This window comes from Marmota flaviventris, chromosome 3 (genome assembly GCF_047511675.1).
Source record: "Marmota flaviventris isolate mMarFla1 chromosome 3, mMarFla1.hap1, whole genome shotgun sequence".
NCBI classification, from domain to species: Eukaryota; Metazoa; Chordata; class Mammalia; order Rodentia; family Sciuridae; genus Marmota; species Marmota flaviventris.
Genome location: NC_092500.1, coordinates 126210272 through 126238022, shown reverse-complemented (window position 1 = coordinate 126238022; position 27751 = coordinate 126210272). Strand labels below are relative to the sequence as shown.

Here is a 27751-nt window from a genome sequence, read left to right as displayed (position 1 = left end):
TGTATATCAGCGACAAATCCTCTGAATTGGAAATGAGGACAACCACTCCATTCAAAATATCTTCAAAAAAAATAAAATACTTGGGAATCAACCTAACAAAAGAGGTGAAAGACTTATACAATGAAAACTACAGAACCCTAAAGAGAGAAATAGAAGAAGATCTTAGAAGATGGAAAAATATACCCTGTTCATGGATAGGCAGAACTAACATCATCAAAATGGCGATATTACCAAAAGTTCTCTATAGGTTTAATGCAATGCCAATCAAAATCCCATCGGCATTTCTTGTAGAAATAGAGAAAGCAATCATGAAATTCATATGGAAAAATAAAAGACCCAGAATAGCAAAAACAATGCTAAGCAGGAAGTGTGAATCAGGCGGTATAGCGATACCAGACTTCAAACTATACTACAGAGCAATAGTAACAAAAACAGCATGGTACTGGTACCAAAACAGGCGGGTGGACCAATGGTACAGAATAGAGGACACAGAAACCAATCCACAAAACTACAACTATCTTATATTTGATAAAGGGGCTAAAAGCATGCAATGGAGGAAGGATAGCATCTTCAACAAATGGTGCTGGGAAAACTGGAAATCCATATGCAACAAAATGAAACTGAATCCCTTTCTCTCGCCATGCACAAAAGTGAATTCAAAATGGATCAAGGAGCTTGATATCAAATCAGAGACGCGCCGTCTGATAGAAGAAAAAGTTGGCTACGATCTACAGTCGGTGGGGTCGGGCTCCAAATTCCTCAATAGGACACCCATAGCACAAAAGTTAATAACTAGAATCAACAAATGGGACTTACTCAAACTAAAAAGTTTTTTCTCAGCAAAAGAAACAATAAGAGAGGTAAATAGGGAGCCTACACCCTGGGAACAAATCTTTACTCCTCACACTTCAGATAGAGCCCTAATATCCAGAGTATACAAAGAACTCAAAAAATTAGACAATAAGAAAACAAACAACCCAATCAACAAATGGGCCAAGGACCTGAACAGACACTTCTCAGAAGAGGACATACAGTCAATCAACAAGTACATGAAAAAATGCTCAACATCTCTAGCTGTCAGAGAAATGCAAATCAAAACCACCCTAAGATACCATCTCACTCCAGTAAGATTGTCAGCCATTAGGAAGTCAAACAACAACAAGTGCTGGCGAGGATGTGGGGAAAAGGGTACACTTGTACATTGCTGGTGGGACTGCAGATTGGTGCAGCCAATTTGGAAAGCAGTATGGAGATTTCTTGGAAAGCTGGGAATGGAGCCACCATTTGACCCAGCTATTCCCCTTCTTGGTCTATTCCCTAAAGACCTAAAAAGAGCATGCTACAGGGACACTGCTACATCGATGTTCATAGCAGCACAGTTCACAATAGCAAGACTGTGGAACCAACCTAGATGCCCTTCAATAGACGAATGGATAAAAAAAATGTGGCATTTATACACAATGGAGTATTACTCTGCATTAAAAAATGACAAAATCATAGAATTTACAGGGAAATGGATGGCATTAGAGCAGATTATGCTAAGTGAAGCTAGCCAATCCCTAAAAAACAAATGCCAAATGTCTTCTTTGATATAAGGAGAGTAACTAAGAACAGTGTAGGGACGAAGAACAGGAGAAGAAGATTAACATTTAACAGGGATGAGAGGTGGGAGGGAAAGGGAGAGAGAAGGGAAATTACATGGTAATGGAAGGAGACCCTCAGGGTTATACAGTGGAGGAGGTAGAGAGAGAGGAGGGGAGGGGAGGGGAGAGGTGGGGAGGGGAGGGGAGAGGTGGGGAGGGGGGAGGGTGGAGGATGGGAAAGGCAGTGGAGCACAACAGACACTAGTATGGCAATTTGTAAATCAATGGATGTGTAACTGATGTGATTCTGCAATCTGTGTATGGGGTGAAGGTGGGAGTTCATAACCCACTTGAATCAAAGTGTGGAATATGATATGTCAAGAAATTTGTAATGTTTTGAACAACCCACAATAAAAAATTTAAAAAAAAAAAAAAAAAAAAAAGAAGGAAAATCAAGACTTGACTTGCTAAGGAGCAGGACACAAGAGCAGAAACAGGATTTTGTTTTAGAGCAAAATGCTGGGCCCACCATGGTGATACTCAGCACTCAGTAGGGATTACAGTCCTCAAAGGTGGGACAGAGCTCATAAAGAGAGCAAGATCTGTGTGCGGTGGGACAGACTCAAAAAGAGCCTGTGGCTAGTTGTAAGAGTCTTGGGCCATAAGTCCACTTCACCAATAGGCAGTTCATAGCATTGAGGGCCTTGGTCCCTCCCCAGTTCTGTGTTGCCTTGGCAGGCTGTGGCCTCAGAGTGTGACATAGCATTGCAGCATTTGTGGCCACAGGACCACCCTCCTTATTGCTTCCCAAAGCACCAGGCAGCACACTATGGAGAGACTTAAGTCTCTGCTTGAGGGTGAAAAGTCCAGAATTGACCTGTAAACTTTGAACTCTTATCATTACATATTATAATAGCGTTCTCAGGGATGAAAGCTAAAGATTCTCAAGGAATCAAGAGAAAAAAAAAAAAAAAAAAAAAAAAAAAAAAAACAAAGAACACATAAGGGTGAGCTTATTCACCTGATAGTGAACTTCCCAATAGGAATCATGTAGACCAGAAGTGAGTGCTATGAGATTTTCATAGAACTGAAGAAAAAAAATCTGTCAATCAAAAATATAGAACACAGCAAAGCTGTACTTTACAAACAAAGGAAATACAAATACATTAAGTCATTATCAGACAGCCCCTCCCCAAATTATCTTACAATACAGAAATCCACTGCTGAGCATACATTCAAAGGAAATGAAATCAAGATATTGAAGAGACATCTGTATTCCCATGTATATGGCAGCACTACTGACAGTAGCTAAGATGCAGAAACAATCTGTGTCCATCACCTAACAAATGGATACAATGAAGTACATTTGCATAATGGAATACTCTTCAGCCAAAAAAAAAAAAAAAAAAAAAAAAAAGAAGAGGAAGAAGAAGAATAAGAAAAAAAGGAATGAAAACCTTGACCTAAAAATCACTAGGTTAAGTGAAATAACTCAAGCCACGAAGGACAAGGGTCTAGTAATCTCATTATAAGTCAAATCTGAAAGAGTTGATCTAATAAAAGTTTAGAAGTTTAAACTAGAATTGTGATTACTATAGGATGGAAAGTGTAGGGGTTAGAAATGTAAGACTACAGACTGATCAATCACTTATAGGTTTTACTTAGATAGGAACAAGAAGTTCTGGTGCAGTGTTGCATAGTTGGGTGACTGCAGATAACAATAAGAAACATTTCAAAAAAGCAGGAAGAGAACATATTGAAAATTTTCACAGAAGGAAATAAACAGTGTTTGAACAAACAAGATAACACAATGTACACAAGCATCAATAAATCTATTTACTCCATTAATAGATATATTATTTATGTTTGGGGCATCAGTTGAAATATATTTAATTTAAATGAAAAAAAGGAGGAAAATGCTACAAGTGACAAGATATGGGGGAAGGTTATGTAGTTTATATGTGATGGATTCAATAATACAAGAGAGGTGCACTGAGAGGTAAATTTGATAAGAATGAGAAGGGATCAAATAGAACATTCTGAGAAAGACAGAGGAAGCTTACAGTGCCTGGACTTAAGACCCTGGTTTAGGGTGGTGACTCCCTATACATTTGTGTGAATTCTGTACACCCTCACTATATAAAAGAAGAAGAATTAATTGTCAGAGTGACTCAAAGATGAGGTATTGAGGACAGAATGGGGGGAGAAAAGGCCCTGTGGATGACACCTTTTTAAGACATGAAACTTGCCCAACAAAGCAATATATCCTTTAAGCAAAGAATCAGACAAGGATATATCTAACTATAAGTTTTAATTTACTCTAGTGAGAATGATTCATGTGAATCAGTGGACCTCTGCAAATGCATTTTTTTTTCTTTTCCCAACCAGATCTCTCATAAAGTTCAAATGGCTTTAAATGGGTGGTTTTGGTCTGCATTATTTCCTTGAAATATTCATACTCAACACCTAAAAATATTTCTGGAACATAGCAAATTCTGAAAAGAAATTAGTATTTTGAATTAAAAAACAGGGAAGCAGACTTTCAATACTCTCCTGGAATACCTGTCTCCTCTATCAGGCGGAAAGTTTAGGTTATGTCTCCTTTGAAGATCCCTTTGCCCCATTTTACCTTTCCTGATTACACACATTTTTGCCAATTTCTGGTCCTCCAATGATCACTCTCATTATCCTCTTCCTGTGCCTCAAAGGGAAGTTCATGCTGCCACCTCTGGCTTTCAGAGATGACTGAGAAGCCCAAGAATACAGAGCAAGTTTGGTTTTCAAAGAAGATACTGGGATCTATGTGAACCTCTGCCTGGCCAATGTCTCCACATCTGATAGAGACATTCCTATCCACTCAGATGATACAGTTCTGTTCCCTAAAGAGTATAGTAAGATTGTGAAGTCATGGATGAAGAAACAGATGGATAGAGAATCAAGACTTATAATCAAAACCCTAGAGAACTGGTTGTATGCAGATGAGTCCCAGCTATAGGCAGGGTAGAGGAAGCAATCTTGGTCTTAGTGGAGTAAATAAAGGGTAATCTTGAAGAAAGATGTTGAAAATCAACCTGGCCACCCTGCCTCTTTTGTTTACCTGGATCAATTTGAGCCCAATGGTGATGGGAAGTGAGAGAGGTCATTTCCACAAGCTGAAAGAGCCCTAGATTTCTAAAAGATGGGATGTGGAGAATTGGGGATCTCCCAAGAGCTGATACAGGTACATAAAGAGTAGTTTCCTGGAGCCCAGGTCCCTACAAGCCCTTCTGGGACTTGACTAAAGCATTTTTTTGCAAATGAATCCAGTTTGTAAAGTGGAGGCCACCTCTGTGAAATAAGAGTAGAGATGAGGCACCAAGGAGCAAAGAACATGATATGTCCTCAATGATGGGCTGGAGGATAGAGTAGGGGGCAGCTGGGATGTGGGGAAGTTGAAGCCAGAAGAACTGTTGCTCAGAGGCAGAAATGAGGTCATGGTGGAATGATCTGGATGACACAATGTTTCTAACCTCTAACAAGTCACTTATTCTTGCCAGGTTCTCTCTTTTCTGTCAAGGCATAAGGATGTAGCATATGAGCATCTTCAACAATATATCATTTTTAGTAACTTTTAACATTTTTAGTAACTTTTAACTGTTGAGAGCATTTATCACTGTGGAGCTTTAAATAGCCATGAAAAGGGCCATTGTGTCAAGGAATTTAGGTTACTGGAGAATTCAGATAGAGAGTTTTAGGAAGAGAAATTGAGACTGAGGATGAATTTACTATAAACACCACAGTACCTTATTTATTTATACAGGAACCAACCAACACCCAGACCTTGCCTGTGAGCTGCTCATCTGTTTGTCCCTATTAGAGAAGCCACCAAAAGAGTCCATTTTCTTCCATGTGCCAAACACACACTCTGCACCTTCAGTTCTTTTTAGTGCCAATCCTACAAGTTCCTTAGGCCACAGAGCAGGACCATATTCCTTGGTTGGTTGCTGTGGGCTTTGATGCATCCTCCTTTTGGACTAAAGCATGAGTGTGTCTCTACCTCTTCTGATTTATAACATAATAAGCAGAAATTGATTTTTAGTGTTCAATATGTAGCTGTCAAACCTTAAGGTTTTGAAGTTACTTTTGATTTTTGCTGTGTTGGTCCTTTGGAGTTTTCATGGAATTTGGTTCCATGTATTAATTCTCCATTCAGTGGTTCTTGGTAAAATTGTTCTTTCTCTGCTATCCCTCTTATATACACATAAGTCCTAATATCTTTCAGGTGAAATTGGGAAGAACGATTTCCTCTAAAAGCACAAAGAGCTGGAGAGTAGCCTTCAGTGTCAGCCCAGTCTTCACCCTGAAAATTCAACCCCTGTCCTCAGATGAGTCAGGCACAAGCTGAGTGATGAGCTCAAGTCAGTCAGGCTCTGTCATGGCCCTCATGTGGAGAAATGTTAGGCACAAGACACAGAAAAAAATATTGATACTGTTTCAAACAAACATATAGATGGCTCTGGTGAACCCAAAATCTATGTACCTCACATGACAATATCTATGGAATTATTTCAACATTAAGACATGTCATGAAAATACCAGTCTCATTCAGATATTGAAATGTCCTTACCATGCTTCATGCAATTTCAATTGGTGGTCATGATTGAAACAACAGGCAATCATGGGGAAAAATAAAGAACCGTTTCCTTTTTTCTTTTTCTTTTCACGTCATTGTTGTCAATCACTGCTTTGTCTCTAGGGACTAAGGCAAACATGCCTTCTCTTACCAGTCTTACTACTTCTGGTACAGTTGATTAGACTGGGATGTGGCTCTATTCTCTAAGTGTGATGCATCAGAGGAGGAGATTCAAAAGTCCTCACTGAAGCATCACAGATTTAGAAGAAGAGCCTGTTACTATAGCAGAAAGGTTGTGAGGAATTTTCATCCTGCTGTTTTGCACTGAATTCTTCAGTCATATTCTAAAGTCTGTCATCCATATTCCTAATCCAACCTGACTCATGTCCTCAAAAGAGGGAACACAGAGACAGACACAGAGAAGAGGGACAGGTAAGCACAGAGGCAGCAACTAAAGTGATGCATCTGTGAGCCAAGGGACACCAAGGACTGTCATTGACCAGCGGAAGTGAGGGAGGGCAAGGAAGGATCCTCTCCTACAGTCTTGAGAGAAGGATCCAACCTGGCTGACACTCTCAATCCCCACATTTGTCCCCCACAACTTTAAGGTAGTGAAATTGTGTTTTAAGCAAAATAATCATCAGTAGTGATATTGATTCCTTACCCAATTCTAGACCATGAAAGGATTTGTGTTATATCAGATAATTGAAAGACTTTAACCAATATGGAAAAGTCATGTTAGAGGACACACTGAAAATGTTATATTAAAAGGAAAGCCCTAGAATGAGTCTTTTTTATAACCCACTCTAATATTTTCTAAAGAGCAGGTATCATTTATTTTCCATGAGTTATGACTCTTTTTAAAAAAATATTTTTTATTGTAGTCAGACCCAATACTTTTATATCACTTATTTATTTTTATGTGGTGCTAAGGATTTAACTCAGGGTCTCGCACATGAGAGGCGAGCACTCTACCACTGAGCCACAACCCCAGCCCATGTTATGACTCTTTTTGACATCTACATATTTGACTACACAGGACAATACCAAACAGAGACTAATTTTCTTTTATTTATGCCTATCCCTAAAATATCTAATAAATATTTAGATATAAATATATGTAGTCTAATAATTTAAAATATTATTATTTAAAATTAAATGTAGGTATATGAATGATTTTATAAGTACTATATTCTACATACATATACACATGTATGTGTGTATGTGTATTTGAATCTGTTTGTATTCAGTCCAATCTGCTTGAAGCCTATTATTTGATAAAAACATTATTCTTAATAATTTTTAACATATTCCATACTTAATTCCTTCACACTAGCCTCTGTCATAAATATCCTTGAATCGTGGACACACTGAATCTTTGTCATGAAATTTCATGTCCTATGGAAAACAGAATTAACAACTTGGATGTTGACCTGTATTTCAGCAAATAAGTGCATTTGCTAAAGGAAACACACTTAACCATTAAAAGGATAATATAGTTAATAAACACCATCATAAAATTGTTCTAGTTGCATTTACATAGATCCCACATGTTTGCTCATCCTAATATTCTGCTGAGCGTCTCTTCCTTTGAGAAGCCAGTCCTCATGATCATCACAGGGTGTGTTTGATGTGCTCATTCATACCATTCCACTCTCCCTGGTCACAGATAATATCCATTTTCTCTAGATGGGTATTTGGGTTTATAGAACAATGTATCTAAACAATATAAACAATGCATCTAAACCACACTTTGACTGTTGTGTTTATATTTCATCAAGTGTAACAGAGTAAATCATCTTCCAAAAATACTATCTGTATTGATGGCAGCTGGCTCTAATTTCTAAATTGTGTCTTTTTCAAAAAATTGTTTCAAGGATTTTGGATATATGGTACTTTATAATACAGTGCCCAGAACATAATAAATCTTCAATGTGTTTTGAAAGATAAATAAATGTATTGCTGAGTTTGTAACAATCCTGCTCATTGAACATCTCAGGATCTCTATTCTGCACAATGACAGATGCTCAGTTGATCATCTCGGTACATGTACTGTATAAATTTTACACTTTGCCCTCTCAGGCTATGGCTGGATTAGGTCTTTACCATCACTGAAGAATAGAAGAGTAAAGGTGAAGCCTGCATTGGGTGATCTATTTCTTTATCTGAAATTTTTCCAATTTTTATTAATGGAAATTATACAAAAATCTCTGCAAATTGTTTGATATTGCAATAGAATTCAGTGCCCAAGACAAAGATGCCCTCTTAATATTTTATCTAGAGGACACTGTACTCAGATATCACAGTGGATTATCTCAGATAGAACCGGGATGTAATGTTATTCTATCTCAGCTCAGCAATTCTAATTCTTGGATGCTAGAAAAGGGCCATAGAGAATGAAATAAAGGAAAATAAAAAGGAAATAATGCCAATGAAGGCGAGATTGTGTTTCTATCTGAGCTAAAACTACAATTAGTCATGCAAAACTGGTGGCCCTCTCTGATGGTGCTGATGTTGACCTTTAATGTGAAGGTGGAACTGTGTGAAAACCAGAGTTCACAGAGAAGAAGACCTGGCTGCATCCACAGGCAGAGCCTTCAGCCAGTCAGGTTTCTGTTCTGGAGGCTGATCTTTGTTGTTCCTGTCACTGGATAATTGTATTGCTGGCTGATTTTTATGATGTACCTGCAGGTCTCATATTCTTAAAAACATAACCTCCTAAAGATTAGTGAATTCAGTTTGGAATTTTGACTCTATAAGATAATGTTTATCATTATTCCTCTATAATAATGGTATAAATTAAAATTACCAATATAGTAAGACTTCAGGAATCCACACTTCATGTTAGTACATCAGCTTTAGAGAGAAAAGGGAGTATTCCAATTATAATGTTTTAAGTAACAATTTTAATAATGTAGATTAATGCTTTTGATTGTCTTTCCACTTTGATGGTTTAGTTAGGGAAAAATATTGCACAAAGTATTCTCTTAAGAAATGATTCCTTGCTGAACTTCCTCACTACACAAAATTACTGTTATATTACAATTTTACATTGGTAATCAAATGCTCTCCCAAATGTCTGAACCTATACTTGAAATTGATCAGCTTCAATAGATGCATCATGGATTTGTCAAACTGTGCTTATTAGAAACAAAGTAATAACTTAAAAACACACACATAAAAAAACCAAAACACCATGCTCAAATCTCTGTATAAATTCACTTCCTACTTCTAAATTGTCTGTCTTCTGTAATAGGAAGTATGATATAAAGAACCCTGATTACTTTAGTTACAATAAGCTCAGTCTCACACTATTTAGTGAGCTCTTTTCTCATCCCCAAATGGGAAATAAATATAAATTGTCAGTTTTTGATACATATTGAATTTTTCATTCATTAACAAATTTTATCTTTGTTGGAATTATTATCTGAATTGAAAGTTTCAGGGCATAAAATAGTGAAAAATTAATCATAATCTTTTTGTACATGGAGTTCACATTCAGTGGATAGATATGGATCTTATTTAAAAAAAATTAGGTAAACTGTCACAGAAAGTCATACAAATATACACTTTTATAATATGAATAATAATACATCCATATAAAAGAAAAAGGCATATTACACATTATATATATATATATATATATATATATATATATATATATATATATATATATTCATTTCTTTGAACACACACATATACATGTTATGTATATGCATGCATAGAATTCACATTTTGGCACCTGGTGAAGACGTTCCTGCACCCGCTGTCTGACAGGGTCAAAGCGTGGGGGATGCTGCGGCAGGGCCGCACCATCTGGAAACTGGAACTATTAGGAATGTTAAGTGTTTTGTTTTATGATACTCATGATATGGATAATAGGGCATACATCAATCAATACTAAAAGCACATATTGCCCGAGATTGCAGGAAAATTCCCAGAATGAGAGTAAGGATTCAATTGAGACATGCCATGAGATGCATTTCAGTATCTCTCCGGATACAAACAATGGTGTTATCCCTCAAGCCTAAACAACAAGAAATATTTATCCCATGGTTAACAATTTACACTAGCCCCCCCCCCAACCCCATCCTAAAGCCACAAATTGTACAACAGCCTAGCTACAGAAAAACAATTGCTGTGCCAACTGTACAAGGACCACCTATGTAGCTTATGGTATCGCCCTCGAGGACAAGAGGCTAATAAAAATACATTCCCCAACCAATAGACCCTCCTTTGCCTTACACAGAAATTTTTGATGAAAATGGAAAACACATAGTTAATATAAATGACAAATGGGTTGAGGTGTAAAGCCTGCCCTTTAGTTAAAGATTACAAAGACATTGTAGTTGGTGTGCTTTGACCAAGTATCAAGGAAGTTCTTTAAGAAAGCAGTTGAATAGGTCATATGAAAAAAGAAAATTTCCTTGGAAATTAAAAATAGAATAATGTAAAATTTACATAGATATATATTTTGGAGGCACTTCAGAGTAGTAGGCTTTTAAATAATAGACTTTCACAACTTTAAGAGTGCTTTACTGGGATTTTAGTTTACAAGTAAGAAAGCTTACCAATAATCATAAGTATGCTTTAAAGTTAAAGGTTAATGAAATAATTTTAGGTATGCTTTAAAGTTAGAAGTGAATAATAGGTTAGGAGTCATGTAGTCTAGTTGTGTCACCTAGCACCTAATGATTGAGGTAAAAACCTAAAAGCTTAATCATCATTAGCTAAGGTTACAGAAAAATATTTTGAACAATGTACTCAATATCTTAGGTAATCAATGTATGTCAGAAAAGATTGTAACTCTTGAAAATTATGTAAATCAAAAAAAGTTTCAGGCTTTGAAGCTGTCCATTAACTACCTGAAAAAACACCTGTAAAAAAGGTATAAAAATAAAGATCACTCCAGGGGCAGCAGACATGTCTTCTGGAGGCTGCTTGTAACTTGCAACCTATCCTCCCGACTCCTCTTCTTTCGCTGTCACTTCTCCTCCTTCAGGACTCCTGGAACCCCACTCCCCCCAACCCACCCCCTGGGGCTGGACCTCAGCAGGCACCCTCTGTTAAATCCACTCCCTGAAACTAACCATGGAAAATGAAAGATTTCACAGCATTACCTGTGACTTGCAACTTCCTGTTCTATTCCCTGATACTTGTTGTTTTTTCTCCCACAGGATTTGTGCATCTGATTGGAGGACATGGACCTTGCTCCGGGCGAGTGGAAGTGAATTCTGGAGGAGAGTGGATTCCAGTATCTGATGGGAATTTCACATTACCCACATCCCAGGTCATCTGTGCAGAGCTGGGGTGTGGCAAGGCTACATTTGTCCTGGGGAACCTGCCCTTCAGAGAGCCTGGTGAACAGGTCTGGGCTGAAGAGTTCCAGTGTACGGGACAGGAACCTGGGCTCTGGTTTTGCCCCAGAGTGCCCTGTCCTGGAGGCAGCTGCCTACACAGAGGGGCTGTGCAAGTTGTCTGCTCAGGTGAGACTCACAGCTGGACCTTAACCTCTCTATGCACTCTGTGGGGATAAGAAAAATATGTGATGTTGCTAAACCCTGTCTTCTACCAGGATATACAGATGTTCGGCTCATGAAAAATGGGAGCTCTCAGTGTGAGGGTCAAGTGGAGATGAAGACCTCTGGAGGCTGGAGAACACTCTGTGCCTCCAACTGGAATATGGCCAATGCCAATGTAGTTTGCCGTCAGCTGGGCTGTGGAGTCGCCATCTCCACCCCAAAGGGAGCATACTTTGTGGAAGGAGGAGATGAGATCTGGAGAGACCAATTCCACTGCTCAGGGTCTGAGTCCTTCCTGTGGAATTGCCCTGTGACTGCCCTGGGTGTTCCTGCCTGTGCCCGTGGAAACACAGCCTCTGTGGTCTGTTCAGGTAAGTTGTCTGCTTAGGTGAGATTCACAGCAGGACCTTAACCTCCCTACACACTCTATGGGGGTAAGGAAAATGTGGGATGTTGATAAACCCTGTCTTCTATCAGGATATACAGATGTTTGGCTCGTGAAAAATGGTCAGGACTGATTTGTACTTGAGTAACATGTCTCTAAGAGCAGATAGTGTGAGTTCAGAAGTGAGACATTCTGTTGTAAAATATGATTCTTCTCAATTATCATTCATCTTTCAGGCCCTGTCAAGGGGTATTATGAGGAATAGTTTTAAGTAAGCATTATTATTATTAGTATTAGTATTGTTATTGCAATTCATAGAGAACACTGTATAATAATGAGTAATAGCTCTGTCAAGTTTCTCACCCTGGGCCATCAGAGATAATCAGCTGCTCCCAGAAGTCACCTGCAGATGCTTCAGTCACTGTGCCTTCCTCCCTTCCAAAGAAGACCACTCTAAATGCTGCCAAAGATAATTTTTGTCAGGATTTGAGCTTTATGTAAAGTCATAGCATGTTTTCTATTTATGTCTACTTTGACTCAACATAATATTTAGAATTTATCCATGTTTTTATTTTTAGCCTAATCTCATTTATTTTTACAACTGTAGAGTTTTCTGTCAAATAACACAGGATCATGTATTGATCCATTCAAGTTATGTGGAGATTTGAGTAGTTTGCACTTTTTGAGTGCCCAAATAATGATCCTACAAATTACCATGTCAATATCTTTTGGTGCAAATATGGATATATTTGTATATGGTTTTTAATCCAGGACCCTCTCCTGTTATGGTGTTCCTTCTGCAGCCAAATTCTTGTTCTTAATGAAGCATAGTGTATCAATATTTCCTGTACACTTAGTATTCTACTGCCCTTTTAAATAGAACTTTACTACCATAAGATCATAAAAAATATTCTCCAAAAGTATCATATAGAAGTTTAGTTACATTTCTTTTACATCTTTCTGTGGTTGATATTGTACATATGTTGTGTGGTGTGAAAAACCTTTCATATTGTTGTTTGGACATCTAAATGTCTCAGAATCATTACTGAAAAGCTTTTTCCCCACTGCTGTGTCACCTTTGAAATACACAGTGTGCAGATATTTCTGATCATGCTCTACGTTATGTTCTGTTCCATTCAGTCATTTTTTATGCTTGTAGCCATGCATGCCTCATTAATTATAACTTTATAGCATTTCTGACTAATATTTTAAAAGATTACTTTAGAGCAACTGCTCTAATTGTGTTATTTTTTCTGCCCAGTGCATTGGTCATACTTAGTCTTATGCATTTCACATAAATTTTACAAACAGCTTGATATGTTTAATTCAATAATAACATGATGGTATTTATATTGAGTTTGAATTTGATGTAAACATCAATATAGAGCTAACTGACTTGCAAGGTATATCTCTAATTTCTCTCAGAGATTGTAGATAACTCTTACTAGGCATACTTTTGGTGTTTTAGGTTGATGCTATTATATGTGTTTTTTTAATGAAATGTCCTAGAAATTAATTCTATTAATGTTTTAGTCAGCTTTTTTTTGTGTTGTGATAGAAAGACCTGACAAGACCAATTTTAGGAGAAAAAGTTTATTTTGAAGTCCAAGGTTTCAGAGGTCTCTCTCCATAGATATCCTACTCCATTTCATGGAGCTGGAGGTAAGGCAGAATATCATGGTGGAAGAGTGAAGCAGGGGAAAGAGGTCAGCAGATGGCCACCAAGAAGCAGAAATAGGGAGAACTCTTCTCAAAAAGGACAAAATATAAACCCCAAAGGCCCGCCCCCAGGGATCCATCTCATCCAGATACACCCTACCTGCCTATACTCAACACCTAGTTAATACTATTAGAGTATTAATGTGCCAATTAGATTAAGGGTCTCATAACCCAATCATTCCACTTTTAAACTTTCTTTCATTATCTCTCACATGAGCTTTTAGGGGACACTCTCTCTCTAAACCATAACTACTAAGTTTCATCTTAACATTTTTGTGGCTTTGTTTTTCTATTTTCTCATTTATTTACTTATTTGATTAGTTGAGAATTCTGACTAAACTTCAAAGATAGTATATAATTCCCAGATAATCCTAATGAAGATTCCCCAATGCTATTATTTTTCTATAGTATCCCTTCATTCTGCCACATTTATCCCTGAATATATAAAATATTTCTGAGTGAATAGTAGGTGGATAAGATGATGTGTCCATTTACTCTTAAAATATTTTCAAGAATTTTTTTTACATAACCACGGTGCATTGCCAAATTCCATAAATTAACCTGTTGGCTTCCATATGTGATGGAGAACATGTTGTACTTGTCTTTCTGTATCTTGGTTATTTAACTTAACATAATGTCCTACAATTTCATCAATTTGATGCAAATGGCAGGATTTCCTTCTTCTTTATGACTATATTGATACCACATTTTCTTTATGAATTTCTCTTGTAATGGACATCATATTCCATACTGTAGCTTCTGCTTTCATACTGTAGCTATTGTGAATAATGCCACAATAAATATGGGAACATAGGATTGCTGTTTCATAGTAAATATAATTGTCCTAGGTGCTACTGCTTATAATAATCCATCCTTGCAAAAAAATAGCAACACAAATAAAAAATATATTTGATTTTGTCCATCATTTCCAGATTCATAAATTTGGCAAAAGCTGTTGGAAGTTCCCTCTTGAAGTCTCTCATAAAGTTGCACTTAGATCTCATCTGGAGCTGAGGTCATTGAAGACTTGACCAAAATGGAAATCCATCTTGGATAGTTCATTCACATGGCCAGAGGCTTGAAGTTCAACTGGGGCTGCTGACAGAGCCACCTGCAAATGCTTTCTCCCACATGATAGTTCTCTACTGATAGTCTCTACATGTTTCCCATGAAGCAAACATCCTACTAAGTCAAACATCCATTTGCATCAAATGGATGCAATTTCTGACCTAAATTTTACTAGGGTACACCCAGGGAAATGTGGCAAACATGAGGAGGAGGCTTGACTTTCTTAGCTAGGTTCCTAAGTCAAGCTGTGCTGGCTTCACCACATTCTATTGCTTATAGACAACTCACCACTGTCAGCCCAGATTGGAGGGAAGGAGGAATGAACTGCACAGGTCAATGGATAGAGTGTCACAGATTTTGTGGGTATTTTAAAAAATGACAGGTGTGTTAAATAATCCACTTTTTATATTTTCTATTTATTTATTTATTTTTTATTAGCTACACATGACAGTACATTGATCTTGACATATACATTTGAATCAAATAGGGTATAATTTCTCATTTTTCTGAGTGTATAGGTTGCAGAATCACATTGGTCATACTGTCATGTATATGCATACAGCAAAACTAGTGTCTATTTTATTCTGCTGCCCTTCCTATCCTCCCTCCCTTCCCCTCCCCTCCCATCACTTCTCTCTACCCAATCTAATGTGATACACTTCTTTTTTTTTCCCCCCTCACATCATCATGCATGTATTCTGTATAACAATGAGAGTCTCCTTCCATGGGATAGGGAGGAAGAGCATGAGAAGAAGATTACCACTAAATAGCGAAGAGAGGTGGGAGGGAAAGGGAGGGAGAAGGGGAAGTGCTCGGAAGATGTATTTTCTAGTTTATACTTTTACACTACCACTTATGGCCTTAATACCTAAAACTTGTAAAGTATATAGGAATGTGAGGTTCTCTCACTATGGCTCTTAGTATCCTATTATATTTCCTATGTTTTTGTTTTTCTGTTTTTCATTCTACATTTTCCCATGATCTTTTCTCACCCACGTCCTGCACAGGTGATGGAAATGGGGTTCCCCTCAGTGGAATGGGCTGGCTGAGAAACAAAAACTAGGAAAAATAGAAGGATAAAAATACCACAGGACACAGAAAATATATTCAGAAAGCAGGGGCAGGATAGACTAGACAATCATATGGATCAAGCTTCTATACTAAAAAGAAAAATGGAGCCTGAACCTGCTTTATTTATATTGGGGGATATCAAGGGTCTTCCATAGAATGTTCTTCTCCATAAAAGGTTAAAAAGGTGGGCTATTCAATTCCCAGTGGGTTATGCCCATCTCTGGAGTGACCCTGAGAGATCTTCCTGGCAATGCAAAGATAAAGGTCATGTGCCTTGGGAAATCTATTGCATGAGAGGGCCATGGATATTCCCAAGGTTAAACCTAAAATTTCCCTGGCTTCCTGCCTAGAGAAGATCCACATGTGTTTTTCATAGATTGCTCCCTGAGTTATTCCACTTACTATTTCTACTTTGTGCTAACCTGCAGTGTTGTTAGACTCATCCTCTGGCTTCTTATTTTTAGCCTCTGACTTTTTATTGGTTCTATTTCATTAGTTCTTTTTATAAACGACTCTCAAAAATCCAATATTTATTGGATTTTTATTATCATTTTTCTAACAAAATGCATATCATGTCATTAAATTTACAAAATTTAATCATGATTATTTCAATTACCTATAAGGAAACACCGATACCACTCTCTGAAAATCTTTCTTTTGTCTCCTTTCTGCACTTTGTTTTCTATGGAAACCTTTTTATATATGTGGGGGTTTCTTTGATGGACAAAACTTGTATTTGAAAAAAATCCATCCTATAAAACCTTCAGAAAAGATTTTACTTTCTTCAATGCACTTTATTTAGGGTAGGTCATATTATACAAAGAGACTGAAATGGTGAGAAACTGGGCACTCCTCCCTATGACAAAAATTCTTTTAATTCACAAGTTTTCTGGATGTTTAGGAGGATTCTCCTCTTTTGTCTGACCTAAATTTTACTAGGGTATACCCAGGGAAATGTGGCAAACATGCTGAGATTTTTCAGTCTTAACTACTACCTTTGAATGGTTAAATGCCTTCAAGGGAAAATAGTTGATTCTAGTTTTTACGTTTCTCTGAACTTGACTCCAAAAGTCTTACTTCCCTGGGAGCTATGCAATGCTCTCAAACAGTAATGATATATTCACACTTTCCTAAAGTAATTCTTGGGTCATGGTTTAAAAACAGAAGAGTATGTCAGAAGTAGAAGCAGAAATCTGGAATAGACAATCAGCTCTGAAGATAGAAAATTACTGATCATATCCTACACCTTTCTGATGCCATCACCAGATTATTATGTACTTTATTTTTTAATTTTTTCTGTGAAATATTTTCTCAACTTTTTTAGTTTTATTGATTTTATTTTTTTAAATACATGATAGCAGAATGCATTACAATTCTTATTATACATATACAGTACAATTTTTCATATCTTTGTATATAGAGTATGTTCACGCCAATTCATGCCTTTATACATGTACTTCGTTTTTTTTGTATTACAATTCTTAATACACATATATACCACAATTTTTCATATCTGTTTATATAGAAAGTATGTTGACACCCAATTTGAGTCTTCATACATGTACTTTGGATAATGATGTCTATCACATTCCACACCCTTGCTAATCCCCTGGCCCCTCCTTTTCCCTCCCTATTTAGAATTCATCTAATCCTCCCATGCTTCCCCTACCCCACTATGAGTCAGCTTCCTTATATCAGAGAAAATATTCAGCATTTGTTTTTTGGGGATTGGCTAATTTCACTTAGCATTATCTTCTTCAAAGCCATCCATTTACCTGCAAATGCCATGATTTTATTCTCTTAATGCTGAGTAAAATTTCATTGTGTATATTTGCCACATTTTTTTTTTAGCCATTCATCCGCTGCAGGGCATCTAGGTTGGCTCCAAAGTTTAGCTATTGTGAATTGTACTGCTATAAACAACACCATTTGACTCAGCTATCCCTCTCCTTGGACTATAACCAAAGGACTTATTATGTACTTTAATTCAGTTTCCTGCTCTCTAATCTCTTCTGTAGGAAACCAGACCCAGCTGCTGACCCAGTGTAAGAACTCCTGGTCAGACCCAGCAGACTCTGCAGCCTCAGAGGACCACACTGCCAACTGCTCAGGTGAGCAAGGCCCCCAGAACCAGAGCCTCCCCATTCCCTGTGTAAATGCCCACTGACATGACCCTGTCTCTCCTCAGACAGCAGACAGCTCCGCCTGGTGGACGGGGGCAGTCACTGCGCAGGGAGAGTGGAGATCCTGCAGCAGGGCTCCTGGGGCTCTATCTGTGATGACAGCTGGGACCTGAATAATGCAGATGTGGTGTGCAGACAGCTGGGCTGTGGGGTAGCCCTGAAGGTCACCGTCTCTGCTCACTTTGGAGAGGGATCAGGGCCTATCTGGCTGGATGAGCTGAACTGCACAGGAGAGGAGGCCCATGTGTGGCAGTGCCCTTCCCAGGGCTGGGGGCAGCACAACTGCAGTCACAAGGAGGATGCTGGGGTCATCTGCTCAGGTTTGTGGTGCACACTGTGCACAGGTGGGGGAGGGCAGGAGAAGGTCTGCAGGATGGTGTTTGAGTCCTAGGGCAGGGATTTAGCAGTTGCTGACAGGGAAAAGAGGGAGGCTCACAGTTCCTGTCCCGGCAGCAAAAGAGAAGATGAGGTATTTCTATTTTCTGCTGCAGCAGCTGAGCTTCTGCTCCTTCCATCTCATCACTGTCCCCTGACACAGTCATTCTCTACAGTGTCCATTTAAAGCAGTCATCACTGTTCTTTGACACGTGGGTGAATCATCCTGACCCACTGAATTAATTTTCTATTTCTGCTGTAACAAGTCACCATAGACTGAATGACTCAAATCAACACAAATTTGTCATCTTACAGTGTGTAGGTGAGAACCTGACCTGGGTCTCTCTGGGATATAAACGAGGTTTCAGTAGGCTGAAACAGCTAAAACTCAGAAAGACTCAGTTTCTTGCCTTTTTCACCTTCTAGAAGTTGCCTGAATTCCTTGTTTGACCCCTTCCTTCTTCAAAACCAAGACTTCTCAACCCTCTCATAATTCTATATTCACATCTCCCTCTGATGAGGGCCAGAAAGACTTATCTGTTTTTGCGGATACAGTGTAAGGATGTCACTAGATTGGGCACATCCTATTTAGGATTCTCCAGGATAATCTCACAGTGAAAACATTTTTTTTTTTGGTACTGGGATTAAACCCAAAGGACTCAAAAACTGAGCCACAGCCACAGCCCTTTTATTTATTTTTTACTTTGAGACAGGGTCACATTAAGTTGCATAGAGCCTCACTGAGTTGCTGAGGCTAGCTTTGAACATTGGATGCTTCTGCTTCAGTTTCCAAGCAACAGTCATCTCCCACTGTGCCTAGAGAACGGATCCTTTTCTTCATCTTGTCTGAAAAGCCCTTTTGCAATGTGAGGTAAAATATCCACTGGCTCTCAGGATCAGGAAGTAGACATATTTGGAGCTCCACTATTCTGCCACCCTAAAGTGGCAATCCCTTTCTCCACTGAAAAGTCTTAACTGGGCCTCTCCAGAAATCTTCACCCAGACTGATTTTAGAACTGTCAGCAAAAGAGTCTCGCAAAAGAGTTCAATGTAGATAAACTTCCTATTTTCGTGTCACCCTGTTTACTTGGCTACTGGCTGAGAAGATACCAGCACTCTAGGTGCTGGACACCCCCTTACTAGTGTTTCACAAACATATCCAGTATAGTTCTTTGAAGAAGTGTGCAAGCACGGCCTCTGGCCTTGAGCTGGGGCTTCACAGAGATGTCTATATTTTTAAGATAAGTTACAACTGGGCTCCATGGTAACAGCTGGCAGGAGGAGAAAAGAAAGGGGAGAAGAAGATATCCTCTTCTCAGGTATTGTCCTTGAAGGTTATCTTGCCCAAAACAGTGAAAGAAAAAGCTGCTTTTATGTGAACTTCTGCAGACTGTGAACTTCTGAGCTCCTCCCCTTACATGCTGGGTATAAAATTCTGAAACTCCCTGAATTCGGGAGCAAAAGCTGTGCCCTCTGAACCTGGCTGCAGCCAAATACACTGTTTCCTGCTATCTTTGGTGCCTTACCTCATTTGTCCCTACAACAAACACTCTGTTAATGCTCCTTTTCTAGGATCTGTCATATGATTAATCAGATAGTAGATGAATATAGATAGATGGCAGATAGTAGATAAAGATAGTAGATACTTTCTGCAGAATAAACACCCACATCAGTGTTCCTGCCTATGCATTTGCTAATATTACATTGTTGTAGAAACAGAAATAGAGATACAAGTTACCAAAAAGAATTAAAGTGAAAAAAAATTTCAGTCTTCCACCTAGTGGGCACTTGTTCATCAGAATCAGCAATGAGTACTCACTACATAGGAATGAAGAAAAAATAGCAGTTACAGTTTAATGCTCACCCGTGCCCTGTTTTCCTCCTCTTGCTTTTAGAGTTCCTGGACCTCAGGCTGGTGAGCGAGGACCAGGAGTGTGCTGGGTGGCTGGAAGTTTTCTACAACAACACCTGGGGCAGCATCTGCAACAGCCCTATGGAACCCATGACTTTGTCCATGATCTGCAGACAGCTTGGCTGTGGGGACACTGGGACCCTAGATTTCTTGGTTCCTCCCAGGGAAGGTTCTAGACCCCGCTGGGTGGATAAAATCCACTGTCGGGAAACTGATACCTCTCTCTAGCAGTGTCCTTCTGACTCCTGGAAACACCAATCTTGCTCTGCAAAGGAGGAAGCTCATATCACATGTACAGGTGACCTACTGTCTATTTCTGTGTGTTTGCCATATGCCTGTAGGTTGTTATTAAGAAAGTTTCACATATTTAAACATAATGGATGAGTTGAAATAAGTCTACAAAATGAAAACTAGATGGAGATTACTTGATCCAACCTGTTGTACTTCTGTTTCAAAGGCAGACATAAGGAAACCATTGATAATAGCAATTTATGTGAAAAGAACCAGAGACTGAACTGAGAATATGGGAGCATGAAGTTATACTCTGATGAACATTCTTAGCAATTAGCTCATGCAGTATTAAGTTATATCAATTAAACTGTATTTCCTTAGTGATAGGATGAATGATTGGACCTCAATTGTGCACATTGCTTGCTATGTGGTATCACTTTGTTCCTACACTCCCACCCCACCACAGGCTTAATTGCCACTATTATCTGATGATAGGTAACACAGTAAGCATTTATCTCAGATGAAGAAACAGAGGTTAGGAGTAACATTTCATCTCTCTCACACTTTCAAGTGAATGGGGGAGCAATTTGGAGAATCAAATATATTGAGCTGTTTACTCTGAAATCCATCTACACCATACAGACAACCTCTCAGGTCACTTTGTTGATGGAAAGAAATCAAGTGATTTGTAGGTAGAAACTTAATTCCAGGCAGGAAGACAGACACAGAAAGAAAACACCACCACTGTCTTCATGGATTTTCCACTCCCAACTGACAACACAACCATGCATAAATTTGAGTGTCATGAAGGTGCTATGGAAATGTGTGAATTGGGGAAAAGAGAAATCATGTTTAGTTTGATAACTGAAGGAGGAGTAGAGGTCTAATGAAAGAAGGAAGTAGACTATTTATCAATGTAAATACTGCGGTGAGAGGAGTATAGTGAAGTGACCTTGAGATATTGATAAAGTCTCATCATAAGCAGAACAAGAAGAGGGTTGGGGAAGAGATGCATGATTACCTGGATGGGTAAGAAGAGCTAGAAGTCTCTCCAAGGCATGGCCCCAATAACAATTCTGCTGAAAAGCTGTTTGTTAATCTTCTCATCTCAACATTATGGGGAATTTCTATGAGATGGGGGGGTGGGGCTTCTTTTGTTTTCTTCTTGGATTTATCTCCTCATAGTCCCAGTGGTCTTTGTTGATACTACTTCCTCACCTTTATCCATATCCTACTGGAAATTAATATGGCACTTCATCCCTCTCCCAGAAAACATTCCATGGGGTCTTTTGGAAATTGGAGGCTATTATCTTCTAATTTCTTTTTAAAATTATTATTTATATATGATAGCAGAATGTATTACAATTCTTATTACATATAAAGAGCACAATTTTTTCATATCTCTGGTGATATACAAACTATATTCACACCAATTTGTGTCTTCATACATATACTTTGGATAATAATGATCATAACATTTCACCATCATTTATAACTCCATGCCCCCTCCCTTTCCTCCCACTTCCGTGTTTGTCTATTTGTCTAGAGTTTGTCTATTTCTCCCATGCTCCCTTTCCCTATCTCACTATGAATCAGCCTCATTATATCAATTAAAACATTAGGCATTTGGGATTGGCTAACTTCACTTAGCATTATTTTCTCTAACTCCATCCATTTACCTGCAAATGCCATGATTTTATTCTCTTTTATTGCTGAGTAATATTCCATTGTGTATATATGCATATTTTTTTATTCATTCATCTATTGAAGGGCATCTAGGTTGCTTCCACTGCTTAGCTATTGTGAATTGTGCTGCAATAAACATTGATGTGGCTGTGTCCCTCTATGCTATTTTTAAGTCCTTTGGGTATAGATCAAGGAGAGGGATAGCTGGGTCAAATGGTGGTTCCATTCCCAATTTTCCAAGAAATCTCCTTACTGCTTTCCATATTGGCTGTAACAATTTTCAGTCCCACCAGCGGTGTATGAATGTACCCTTTTCCCCACATCTTGCCAATACTTATTGTTGTTTGTATTCATAATAGCTGTCATTCTGATTGGAGGGAGATGAAATCTTAGAGTGGTTTTGATTTGCATTTCTCTAATTGCTAGCAATGATAAACATTTTTTCATTATTTGTTGATTGATCGTGTATCATCTTCTGAGAAGTGTCTGTTCATGTCCTTGGCCCATTTATTGATGGGGTTATTTGTAATTTTTGGTGCTTAGCTTTTTGAGTTCTTTATATACTCTAGAGATTAGGGCTCTGATGTGTGAGGGGTAAAGATTTGCTCCCAAGATGTAGGCTGTCTGCTCACCTTACAGATTGTTTCTTTTGCTGAGAAGAAACTTTTTTAGTTTGAGTCCATCCCATTTATTGATTCTTGATTTTAAATCTTGCTTTATAGGAGTCTTATTAAGAAAGTTGGGGTCCCAATTTCATATGATGGAGATTAGGGCCTACTTTTTCTTCTATTAGATGCAGATTCTCTGGTTGTATTTCTAAGTTCTTGATCCATTTTGAGTTGAGTTTTGTGCATGGTGACAGGTATGAGTTTAATTTGTTGCATATGGATTTCCAGTTTTCCCAGCACCATTTGTTGAAGAGGCTATCTTTTATCCAATGCATCTTCTTGGCAACTTTGTCTAATATAAGATAATTGTAGTTTTGTGGGTTAGTCTCTGTGTCCTCTATTCTGTACCATTGGTCTACCAGTCTGTTTTGGTGCCAATATTATGCTGTTTTTGTTACTGTTGCTCTGTAGTATAGTTTAAGGTCTAATATAGTGATGTCACCTGCTTCACTCTTCCTGCTAAGGATTGCTTTATCTCTTCTGAGTCTCTTATTTTTCCACATGAATTTCATGATTGCTTTTTCTATTTCCATGAGGAATGCCATTGGAATTTTGATTGGAATTGCATTAAATCTGTATAGTGCTTTTGGAAGTCTGGTGATTTTGACAATATTAATTCTGTCTATACAAGAGCAAGGTAGATCTTTCCATCTTCTAAGGTCTTCTTTGATTTCTGTTTTTAGGGTTCTGTAATTTTCATTATATAGATATTTCACCTCTTTTATTAAGCTGAGTTCCAAGTATTTTATTTTATTTTTTTGGGGGGGGTATTGAAAATGGGGTGGCTTTCCTCATTTCCCATTCTGAGGATTTGTCACTGATATACAGAAATGCCTTAGATCTATGGGTGTTGATTTTATATCCTGATACTTTGCTGAATTTATTTAATAGTTATAGAAGTTTTCTGGTAGAACTTTTAGGGTCTTTCAGGTATAGAATCCTATCATCAACAAATTGTGCCAATTTAAGTTCTTCTTTTCCTATATGTATGCCTTTAATTTCTTTCATCCGTCTAAGTGCTCTGGCCAGTGTTTCAAGAACTATGTTAAATAGCAGTGCTGAAAGAGGGCATCCCTGTCTTATTCCAGTTTTCAGAGGGAATGCCTTCAATTTTTTTTCTCTATTTAGAATGATATTGGTCTGGGGCTTAGCATAGATAGCCTTTATGATGTTTAGATATGTTCCTATGATCCCTAGTTTTTCTAGAGTTTTGAACATAAAGAGGTGCTGTATTTTGTCAAATTCTTTTTCTGCATCTATTGAGATGATTATATGATTCTTATCTTTAAATCTATTAATGTGATGAATTACATTTTTTAATTTCCATATGTTGAACCAACCTTGCATCCCTGGGATGAATCCTACTTGATTGTGGTGCATGATCTTTCTGATATGTTTTTATATTTGATTTGCCAGAATTTTATTGAGAATTTTTGTATCTATGTTCATTAGGGATATAGATTTCTTTTTTTGATGTATCTTTGCCTGGGTTTGGAATCAGAGTGGTATTGGCCTCATAAAATGAGTTTGGAAGTGTTTCCTCTTTTTCTATTTCCTGAAATAAGTTGGAGAGTATTGGTATTAGTTCTTCTTTAAAAGTCTTGTAGTTTTCATCTGTGCACCCATCCAGTCTTGGGCTTTTCTTGGTTGGTAGACTTTTGATGGTGTCTGATATTTCATCACTTAAATTAATCTGTTTAAATTATGTATATTATCCTGAAATTTGGGCAAAATATATGACTCTAAGAAATTTGTTGACACCTTCAATATTTTCTATTTTATTGGAGTACAGGTTTTCAAAATAATTTCTAATTATCTTCTGTATTTCTGTATTGTCTGTTGTAATATTTCCTTTTTCATCATGTTATGTTAGTGATTTGAGTTTTCTCTCTCCTTCACTACATCAGCATGGCTAAGGGTCTGTAAATTTTAATTATTTTTTTCAAAGAACCAACTTTTTGTTCTGTCAATTTTTTCAGTTGTTTGTTTTGTTTCAATTTTATTGATTTCAGATGTGATTTTAATTATTTCCTGTCTTTTACTGCTTTTGGCGCTGATTTGTTCTTCTTTTTCTAGGGCTTTGAGATGTAGTGTTAAGTCATTTATTTGTTGACTTTTTCTTCTTTTAAGGAATCAACTCCATGCAATGAACTTTCCTCTTAGAACTGCTTTCATAGTGTCCCAGAGATTTTGATATGTTATATCTGTGTTCTCATTCACCTCTAAAAACATTTTAATCTCCTCCTTTATGTCTTCTCTAACACATTGTTCCTTCATTAGCATATTATTTGGTCTCCAGGTGTTGGAGTGGATATTATTTCTTATTTTATCACTGATTTCTAATTTCATTCCATTATGATCTGATAGAAGGCAGGGTAGTATCTCTACTTTTTTATATTTGCTAAGAGTTCCTTTGTTACATAGCATATGGTCTATTTTAGAGAGGGATCCATGTGCTGCTGAGAAGAAAGTGTATTCTCTCATTACAGGTTGGAATATTCTATATATGTCAGTTAAGCCCAAGTTATTATTGTATTATTGAGTTCTATAATTTATTTGTTCAGCTTTTGTTTGGAAGATCTATTGAGTGATGAAAGATGTGTGTTAACATAACCCAAATTTATTACATTGTTATTTGTTTGACTCTTGAACTTGAGAAGAGTTTGTTTGATAAATGTAGGTGATCCATTATTTGGGGCATATATTTTTATATTTGTTAAGTCTTGTTGGTGTATCATTTCCTTGAGAGTATATAGTGTCCTTCTTTATCCTTTTAAACTGACTTTACTTTGAAGTCTATTTGATATGAGGATGGAAACCCCTGCTTACTTTCGCAGTCCATGTGAGTGGTATAATTTTTTGCAACCATTTACCTTCAGTCTGTGGATCTCTTTTTCTATGAGATGAATCTCTTGGAGGCAGCATATTGTTGAATCTTTTTTTTTTTTTTTTGATCCAATTTGCTAGTCTATGTCTTTTGATTGGTGAGTTTAGGCCATTAATCTTCAAGGTTATTATTGAGATATGGTTTGTATTCCCAGCCATTTTTGTTTATTTTTAATATTTAATGTGACTTGGTTTCTCCTCTGATTAGATTGTCCTTTAGTGTAATTCCTCCCTTTGCTGATTTTCATCTTTGTTTTTCATTTCCTCTTCTTGGAATATTTTGCTGAGGATTTTCTCTAGTGCAGGCTTTCTAGTTGTAAATTATTTTAACTTTTGTTTATCATTGAAAGTTTTTATTTCATCATCAAATCTAAAGCTTAGTTTTGCTGGATATAAAATTCTTGGTTGGCATCCATTTTCTTTCAGAGCTTGGTATATGTTATTCCACAATCTTTTGGCTTCAAGGGTCTGGGTTGAAAAATCTGCTGCAATACGAATTAGTCTCCCCCTATATGTGGTCTGATTTCTCTATCTTGTGGCTTTTAAGATTCTATCCTTATTCTGTATGGTAGGCATTTTCATTATAATTTGCCTTGGTGTAGATTTGTTGTAATTTTGTATATTTGCTGTTCTGAGCACCTCTTTATTTTGTTTCCCAATTTGTTCTTCATGCTTCGGAAATTTTTTGATATTATCTCATTGAAGAGATTGTGCATTCTTTTGATTTGAAATCTGTGCCTTCCTGTATCCCAATATCTCTTAGATTTGGTCTTTTGATGCTGTCCCATTATTCTTGGATGCTCTGCTCAAGGTTTCTAACTTTCTTCATTGTGTGATCAACTTTATTTTGCAGATTGTATACTTAGTCTTTATTATCTGACGTTCTTTCTTCCAAGTGATCTAGTCTGTTGGTTATACTTTCTATTGAGTTTTTTATTTGATTTATTGTATTCTTCATTTAAAGGATTTCTGACTGTTTTTTTCAGAGTCTCTCTCTCTCTCTCTCTCTCTCTCTCTCTCTCTCTCTCTCTCTCTCTCTCAGTAATCTTTTGCTACCTGTATTTGCTTTCTTATCATTGTTGTAATTATCATTTTTGACTGTATTTGCTCATTTAGGTCATTATTTAATTCACAAATCATTTTACTTATGAATCTTCTGAACTCCTTCTCTGACATTTCATCAACTTCTCTGTCCATGGATTATTATAATGTTTTGGTTTGTTTGGGGCATTTTCTCCCTTGTTTTTTTATGTTGTCTATGTGTCTTCCTTTCTTACAGTGTGGATATGAGATATTACTGTTTCTTTCGTATATTCTTGTAGTACCCATGCAGATTGTCTTACCTCACCTTGATATTGGACATCTATACCCTGATGGCATCCCTCAATGAATGCTACTGCATCCTGGATCTAGGTCCTGTGTAAATTGGAGTGGGTGGATATGGTCCGCTGGACTTGACCTTCCTCAATACTCTTTTGGTTGGAAGGGGCTTTCCTGCACAAGAGACTAGGCTCTGGCAGGTGTCTGCCCTGCTGGGGGAAGGGTGGACTGAGCCTTCTGTGAGCCTGGGACCCACATAGGCCAGTGTGGATGGATCTGGGCCACAAGTCTTGACCTCCCGTGGTAGTCTGCTGGTCTGAAAGGTAATTTCTTAAGACCTATAATGTTCCTTTAATTTCTTGTTCTGATAAAACCATGGCTGTCCTCTGAAAACAATAATGCCCTCATAATTTGGAGGCTCTATTCTTTCAACATGCTTTTTTATAAGGTCAAATCTTAAAATAAGATTGTGTTCTGTTATTAGAATATTTCTCGTGTGCCTTGAAATTTTCAACAATTTTTTTTCTTTT

The 27751-nt window shown here is 37.5% G+C and overlaps 1 protein-coding gene across 1 annotated transcript in view; it reads left to right on the top strand.

Annotated features, from left to right (window-relative positions):
- The window catches only part of LOC114104822 (uncharacterized), a 419591-nt gene that overhangs the window by 171112 nt on the left and 220728 nt on the right, over positions 1 to 27751 (top strand). The window contains 5 exon segments of the mRNA XM_071609308.1: positions 11373 to 11681; positions 11771 to 12088; positions 17979 to 18071; positions 18149 to 18463; positions 20414 to 20728. Of these exon segments, the coding sequence (XP_071465409.1) occupies positions 11373 to 11681; positions 11771 to 12088; positions 17979 to 18071; positions 18149 to 18463; positions 20414 to 20728 (1350 nt within the window).